General features: G+C 44.9%; 1 protein-coding gene across 5 annotated transcripts in view; it reads right to left on the bottom strand.

The window, feature by feature from the left end:
- Positions 1-7,984, bottom strand: part of LOC135510736 (VPS10 domain-containing receptor SorCS2-like) — a 326,373-nt gene extending 318,389 nt beyond the window's left edge. For 4 of the 5 annotated variants that reach the window (XM_064931904.1, XM_064931902.1, XM_064931903.1 and 1 more), the window contains exon 1: positions 7,561-7,970. In XM_064931904.1, the coding sequence (XP_064787976.1) occupies positions 7,561-7,938 (378 nt within the window). In that variant the 5' untranslated portion in view covers positions 7,939-7,970. Of the gene's footprint in view, positions 1-7,560 lie in introns of all 5 variants that reach the window. The other variant, XM_064931905.1, reaches the window with a different exon arrangement.
- Between the last annotated feature and the right edge of the window lie 758 nt (positions 7,985-8,742).

Below are 8,742 nucleotides of genomic sequence, written 5' to 3' on the forward strand. Positions count from 1 at the left end.
CTATGTCAAATGGAGACTTCAATACTGACAAACGATCTGGTGAAGTGCAGGAGTGAGAAAGAGTGAGAAAAACTATGCAGTAACACCTGGTGAGACAGACAGGTAGAGTATAGAGTGCCTGGCCAGAATCCAATCTCCAATCTGTGGTGTTAGTGATGAGCAGATGAGAGGGAGGGAACCCCGCTGAGCCACTAAGGGATCTACCTCACTGTGCCGCTACATATCCCTTCCCCTCCTATTAGATTTCTCACTACTGTACTAAAGCAGCAGTAGGGCATCCACATGCATGCACGTAAGGACCGACAAATACACACGCACGTGGCACACACACACACGCACGTGGCACACACACACACACACACACACACACAAAATCCAAAGGTCTTTTCCATCGGTGAAAGAGTGTAGTTCTTGCGGCTGTATTATTAGCTGGAGTCAGAAGGAAATATGCAGGTCTAGAAAGCGGCAAGAGGTATGAGCGCACTCTGAGCGCTTCTCATGAACATCTCACATCCACTGGAAGACCCTTACAGAATTCCAGCCCTGTTGCCAAGGCAACCCCGGGAACTTTCACTTTCCAGTTTCCAAGAGAGGCAACACAAACAACAACTTGATGAGTAGGAAGTAAAACAAGTCCCCATATCCAGGAAGAAACTAACCACGTCTAAGACGCGAGCACTCGCTGTAAAGAACGTCAATCAAAGAAGGCAGGAAGTATGGAGGAGGAGGAGGAAAGCGTAAGTGTCCATAGGGCCAAGGCCTGCCAAGTGGTTGTTTTTCCCCGTTGCCGGGACACACACACATCCCTAGAATAGTTTATTTAACTCTGAATAGTTTTCAGCTCCCCAAGATGGGGATGTGTTCATTTGTGAGACTGCCAAATAGAGAGAGAAAAAGGAAAGTAAAAGGGAGAGTGAGAGAGAGAGAGAGAGAGAGAGAGAGAGAGAGAGAGAGAGAGAGGGGGTACTGCCGCGAGCTAGAACGATAGGGCAGAGCCCAGGATGGAAGGGAATAACAGGAAGGAGACAGAGAGAGCGAGAGAAAGAAAGAAATCACGAAAGAGTGGAATTTATCCACACCTCATCAGTAGCAACAGAACCTGGATAACAAACACATCACCCCAGGACGCTCCCTCATCTTATCAGCCCGCTGCTGCTGCCAGCCCGATCAGAACGATCTGGAAGGAGAACACATCTAAAACACGGCCTAATTAGCTCTCATCTCTAATGCTAGCGCAGCATCCTGCCTAGCCTGCCTGGGTGGTTCCCCATGGGGTTGACCTGGAAGCCTCACCCTGCTAAAGTAAAGTAGCCTTGGGTGTTATGTATAGATGGTCTGTGCCAAGATGGTCTGTGTACTAACTCAAATAGTGTACCAAGCCAAATTGTGAACCAACCCATAGTAATGAGACAATAACTTTGCATCAGACTTTGTAAGGCGCATCATTCAGATCAAGCGATAGGTGATAGCATCAATTTAACATTAAGTAAGGGATTGCAGGGTAGCCTAGTGGTTAGATCGTTGGACTAGTAACCGAAAGGTTGAAAGTTCATATCCCCGAGCTGACAAGGTAGAAATCTGTTGTTCTGCCCCTGAACAGGCAGTTAACCCACTGTTCCTAAGCCATCATTGAAAATAAGAATTTGTTCTTAAATAACTTGTCTAGTTAAATAAAGGTATGAAATAAGTAGTTAATATATGCATTAAGTCTAAATCTCTGTTCTAATTATAAAACATTGCAGCCATTGCCTTATGCTGCCCTGTCATTGTGAGAAAATCAGTGACAGAAACATTGGGAGGGAGGCACTCTAAGCCACGGGCCAGCAGACATCTTTGGTGGCAGAACCAGTCATTCTGATCTCCCTGGCAAAGACCTTGTCTCCTGGGGGACCCATGATTAATGTCAACTGTACATGCACACACACACACACTAGATCAGACCTTGCATTGACTTAGCCTGGTTGGAGAAAAGTGCGCAGAGGATGGATCGAGAGAGATGACAAAAACGATTTGGAGGACTCACTTCACATGTACAAACAATTTCCAACCGAAGACTAGTGGAACCAAATGAACTGTCTGTTTAGTATGCGAAGCGTGAACAAATGTCTTTTGCATTAAGTCAGCACCTCAGCTTACGACCAGATCCAGGAAGTGGTGGTAGGAGGGAGAAAAAATATGTTATGTATGCAAATTGCAATCAAGCACCTTCTCATAAAACATGCTTTTCAATTCTCAATCTAAATGCACAAAACATCATGTTTATATTACATGTTTGCTGCAGGGGATAAACCCCTGACATTATTGGCTGAAATGATCCCTGCAATCTCCCGCCAGCATCTGGCAGCTCGGCAGGATAGCATCGGCATGGTAACAAGAGGGTTTAGGGGTGAGGACAGGGGTGAAGGGGTAAGGAGGTGATGTCATCTTATGTCTCCTTTAATGTCCTTTAGTGGGACACGGGGTCATAAGCACAGACACCGTGGTAAACACTAGTAAACACCCATGCCTATAGGCCTTCCAACAGAAACAACGATAATAAGAAGAGGAAGATGATGTTTGATGGTGATGATGATGGTGATGAAAAGTATCAAGATGATGAAGAAAGACCACAAGGAGTCACACCAGAGGAGGCTCATGGGAGGAGAAATAGGATGATGGGCTCATTGGAATGGCTGGAATGGAACAGAGTCAAACATGTGGTTTCAGTATGTTTGATGTGTTTGATAATGTTCCATTAATTCAATTGCAGCCATTACAATGAGCCCGTCCTCCTTTTTCTCCTCCCATGAGCCTCCACTGGTGTGCCTCCTTGTGGTCTTTCTTCATCATCTTGAAACCTTTCATCACCATCACTTCACATCACTTCCACACACACACACTCTTTTAACACAACAGTGCAAGGGTGTGCAGTCATTGGAAAGAAACAAGAAGCACACAGGGGTGTGTGCGTTTACATGGGCGCGCGTGTGTTTACCTGGGTCAAAAACTCACTCTTCAGGGAGGACCAAAATATCGGAGAGTGTGTACTAATGATTGATCTCTCTCTCTCTCTCTCTCTCTCTCTCTCTCTCTCTCTCTCTCTCTCTCTCTCTCATTCCCTTTCTAAAACTCTCACTTTGCAAACATCCATCATCCAATCTCTCTCTCACTCTCTCGCTCTCCCTCTCTCTCTACCCCTTTCACTCCCCCTCATGTCTATCTCCTTCACAGAGTAGAGGCCCTGGATACTACAGAACACTTGCTAAATGCTGAGCTCAACGCCATCGAAAGATGAGTACAGAAATAGAGAGAAGCCGACTTCTCAGAGCCCTGGAGCTAGTCAACAAAGCCCAGAAGAAAGGGGAGAGAGTGAGAAGAGAGAGAGAGAGAGAGAGAGTGAGAGAGAGTGCATAGGGAAGCACAAAGAAGGCTCTTTCAACAGTGGAAGCAAACTCTGTTCGGAATGCTTTTATCAAGTTATGGGGCTTGGTGCCCGACCGTTCCCAGAATGTCTTCCGGAACTGACAACAAGGGGATCTGGAATGAATTACCGTTCTTGGGGACATGTAAGGGAGTGTTCCTCTGGCTCCGTTCGGACTGTGTGCGGTCCAAACACGACCATGCCCTCATTACACCACATGTCGACCCGGACTCCCTGCCGAACAGAGTCTTGTTGGTTCAACCGAGCGTCTGAACCCAGTCTCCTTAACTTAATGACAAGGAAAATGTGTGTGCATGCGTGTGCGTGTGTGCATGCATGTGTTTGTGGGTGCGTGCGTGTGCGCGTGTGTGTGTGGGGGGGGGCGTGCGCACGTGCGTGCACGTCCGTGTGTGTGTGTCTCTTGAGCATCATTATGAAGAAAAGTTGATGTCTACATTACCATTATGGCAATGTGCATGACCCTTCAGTACACTGGCAATGTTTGTCTAGTTGTGTAATAAATATGTAATAATAGGGGGTAAAGGGCAATGTGCCTTTGTGTACACACAATTAAAAGGTCAAATTCTAATTGTGCAGTCCCATAGAGTCTGACCTCCAGATACACACCAGGCATGATGCATCTTGGGATACATTTATTGACAATGACAACCGTCTGTATCCTTTGTCGGGCCACAGCCACCTCTGAAGGCCCTATAGACTGTATCAAACCAGACTGGGTGGCTGGGCTATGCATTATGTACATAGCTAATTCCACATCCTGAAAGAGACTTATACTCACCACTCAGAGCGGTGTTAAAGAACTTGAGATGCAAGGAAAGATTGTAATGGCATATTTCCTCCTCTTCGTCTGAAGAGGAAGTGTAGCAGGGATCGGACCAAAACGCAGCGTGGTAAGTGTCCATATCGTTTATTATAATACATAAACTGAACACTAAGAAATACAAAACAATAAATGTGAACATGAACAAAAACCAAACCGAAACAGTCCCGTGTGGTGACAGACACAGACACGGAAACAAACACCCACCAACCAACAATGAAACCCAGGCTACCTAAATATGGTTCTCAATCAGGGACAACGATAAACAGCTGCCTCTGATTGAGAACCATACTAGGCCAAACACAGAAATAGAAAAAACATAGAAACACAAACATAGACTGCCCACCCCAACTCACGCCCTGACCATACTAAATAAAGACAAAACAAAGGAAATAAAGGTCAGAACGTGACAAAGATATACCGAATCCTATGGGTGTGGGCGTGTGTGTGTGCTCAGATGGGCAAAAATGACAAAATACAATTACAAAATGCAGATACAAAATCATATGTATCAAAATGTAAAAAATAAACAACAAAATACTTGTATTTTGTCATGTATTTCATTAAAATACATGTGTTTTGTGTATTAAAATACAAAATGTAATTAGTAGCCGGCCCTAACAGCAACAACATTCTCAGTGACGGTTACACATTTTTCTTTACTTGCTATGACTGTGATAGGTTGTTGTTTAACTACCTTAGTTGAGCAAGTCACTCTGGGTGAGCATGTCTGCTAAATGACCAAAATGTTTATGTATATGTAAAAATGAACACAACAAAATGAACTGCACAGCACACTGTGTATTGTTTTGGGGTGGAGCTAATGAGAATAATACTCAGCTTGCTTTGTATTTGTTCATTTTTACATTTACATTTATATTTAGTTGATTTAGTAGACACTTTTATCACACCATAGTGCTGTCATAGTGCTATCAGACTTCTGCTGGGTGAAAGGGTGGGAGACACAAAATGTGAACCGCTTAATTTTGTTTTATAGAAAAGTATTTTGTATTTGGAAAATACACATTATAGTATTTGGATAACACAAAATACATTGGAGTGTAATTCAGCCCAGTGTAATTCAAATGACAAAATACACAGAAGTAATTAAAATAAGAATCTCAAATACTTCCCATCCATTGTGCGTGTGTGCGTGTGTGCGTGTGTGCGTGTGTGCGTGTGTGCGTGTGAATAAAATGCACATGTGCCAGCAGCATCTCTAGCAACCAATTCATAGAAGACAGCGCTCTCTCAACCTCCCCTCTAACCCTCCCCTCTCCCTTTCTTCCCTGCCTCACTCTGTCTTGCTCTACATTTCCATCTTGTTCAACCTCCAGAATCCGCCCTTTTCCATTTCTCTCTGTTCAAATGATGTTCCACCATCAGTGAAAGCCGCCCACCACTCTCTTTCTCTCTAAACAGGACATCCTCCTCCCACCACCTCCCTATCAAACACAGGCATCATCGATCTCCAACAGCGACAACGTATGCACAGAGAGAGAGAGAGAGAGAGAGAGAGAGAGAGAGAGCAAGAGAGAGAGAGAGCGAGAGAGAGAGAGCGAGAGAGAGAGCGCGAGAGAGAGAGAGAGAGAGAGAGGGAGAGAGAGAGAGAGATTTTCTCCTCTGAGTGGCACTTGATCAATCAAGGCTTCTCGGAGAAATAACAGCCCTCTTCTTGTCATTGTCATAAGTGAGTGAGCCGGGCACAGCACGTGCGATTGTAATAACAGCACAGAGAAGACACAAAGAAGAGGGCATAAGTGCTTTCATCAAGCCAAATAATAATCACTTTAAAGACATAGAGACAGGTAGAGTGGGTTTTTAAATGGTTTACTACACTAACAAAGAACACCCACCTTGGACTCTTCTATCTTATATTGGCTCGGAGCAAAAAACATCTTCTGTCCATGATTGCTCCATCATTTCCCCCTTAAGAAAGCATAGATTCAGAAGTGGCTGTATTCTTCAGGGATTCCAAATCATGATGCCCCCAATAGCCCTTTACACACAGAAATTCGGAGTTTCCCTCGAATCCATCCATCCATCCAAATTTCTCAAATAGAGGGGTGTAGGGGGGTTGAAATGCATTTTTTTATACCTATCAATTTGTGCTGGGGGCGTAAATGTCAGACCTGGTGATATTGAATGGCAGCATTTGTCTTATTTTATTAGCCTGCGTTATATAAGGGGAGACCTCCTTACAGTCGACCTTTCAAAGTAGGACATTGCCAAGTTAATTTAGGATAACTCAAACATATCCTCCGAGGCCGTCAGTGTAGGTTTGACTGACTGACAGATTCAAACTTGGCTCAGTATTGAATCAGTGCATATTGAAGTAGAGAACTTCTTCGGGAATACAAATCGCCATTTTTTTTTTCCAACCTACACACTCAGTTTTTTTTATAGATATCAATCAAATTCAATGCCAAGTCAAAATGTGATTTCAATCTTATAGGCCTAGCATGTTGCTGTTTGTGGCTTTAAAACAACTGCTACCAAGTAGACGTCTATTTCAAGGCATGTTTCGAGAGCCGTCTTGATTGTGTTTGCAGGAGTGGGTCATTTCTGTCTTGACAATAGCATGGTATTGAAGTGATGTCTCCGGTAGACACTGCGAGGTCCCGGACAGCTGACAATAGGCTACCCGGTCACAAAGCCCACTCTTATGTTGTTTACATTGGCCTGCTCTGACTTGACCTCGGCCTTGCGAAGCTCAAAATATACAGTCACAGATGTCAATTCATCACATGTCAATGAAACTAGGTTATAAACCTCTAATTATGCGCCATTCATTGCTGTGACAAATGCCGTGAATACACTGAAACATTCGAGGTTGACAGGCTACCAATACATATTATTTACACACTTTCGTATCATATATGACAATGTCAGGCAACAACACTAATCTAGTGGCACCGAGTGGGACAGAAAAACCAGCCTCCTGTGTGCGCGCCGTTCAAACAGGCTGTCATGATAATGTGCAGCCAAACAAAAGACAGGCGCATTTCTCCGCACCTAATCGTGCCCTCTCTCTCACCGGTCGGAGCAGGACACACAATAGGAAAATAAGCTGTTGTAAACATATACCATATGGCTATGCTTTTAGATGCGCACTCGAATAATATGTTTTTTCTACATTGATTCAATGCCATGCGCAATGTTAAGACGGAAAATAATTTACGCATGTACAGCTACTGCATTGAGAATAACTTGTGTCCGTTGGAATGGGGTGCATTGGTGACTGCTGGGTTGTGTAGGCTACAAGCAGGGAACCCGAGATATCGCGACTAAGTGGAACCGGGACGGGACCGGTACTTACGCTGCTGTTCTCTCCAGTCCAGTGCACCATCGCCTGGTTGTGAGTAGCATCCCCTTTGAGCACGAACGAGCTGCTGAGCAGGGACACTTTCTCTTGGGATAGTGCTCTCCTGAAGCGCGGGGATTCCACGTCGCCCGCGTCCCCATCATTATCACCCAAGCCCGGTCCGAACACTCCGTCAACCCCGTCTATGCCTACAGCGCCGCGGCTGTCAAGCAGACGATCCCCGTCGCTCCGGTGTAAAATGCCGCTGTCACATAGCACGGGTCTCATCAATGACATCCAGGCGATAACCACCGCCAAGCACAGGTGCGCGGAAACGATTACTTTCGGACGCAGAGATACCATGCTTCGCGCCATTAGGCCTATAGCGCTCATACCGCGGATACTGACAGAGACTGCGATGTGAGTGGAAGATAGATAGCTATACTGTCAGCGGAGAGAGAGGGATGGAGGGAGGGAAGCTGGGAGAGAGGGAGTGGAATTGGAGCGAGGGCAGACTCTGGTAACAACGTGGTCGTCAATGTGTGCCAGTTAGAGGACGCGCGCCGTGCACATAGCATGGGCGCCACCTGGTGACGCATCTCGTACTGCAAAAACATTGCTGTTTCTACGAGACTAAATTATTTGACTTGATCACTTCCCACGAGATGATATAGGCCTACTATCCTCGAAGATGGTGGATAAAATACGATAGTTCACTCAGGCCGTTTACCATTAAAGAAAATGTTGAAGTTCCGTTCTGCTTAATGGGTGGCTATCCCATTGGTGTGATAGCAGTTGGGTCTGGTCCTCTTTCCCAATTGCTATGTAACTTAAACATTACGACAATCATAGCAGATGCATCGTTATTTACGAGCCAACTTATTCCGTGTTTTCCAAACAAGCATGTAGAATGAAACTGTAAATGCCACAGCCAAGAGCGTCGTTGGGGCCGTGTTCGGTATTTCACGCGATCATGTTGGACTAGCTGTCCAATTCCCAAGTGCTGAAATCGATGCCACTTGCGTCATAAGCAAAATCGACTAATAGCCCACATTTCATGTTGAACGTAAACTAGGCCTATACATTTCGCAGAATAGTTTTTATGAACGAATATACATAACACCATAATTCATTCATTTCAAGATTTGAACCCCCAGCGTCTTCTTACCTCCACAGTGCTTTAACACAAAGCACCAA

The sequence above is a fragment of the Oncorhynchus masou genome, chromosome 23 (genome assembly GCF_036934945.1).
Source record: "Oncorhynchus masou masou isolate Uvic2021 chromosome 23, UVic_Omas_1.1, whole genome shotgun sequence".
Classification (NCBI taxonomy): domain Eukaryota; kingdom Metazoa; phylum Chordata; class Actinopteri; order Salmoniformes; family Salmonidae; genus Oncorhynchus; species Oncorhynchus masou.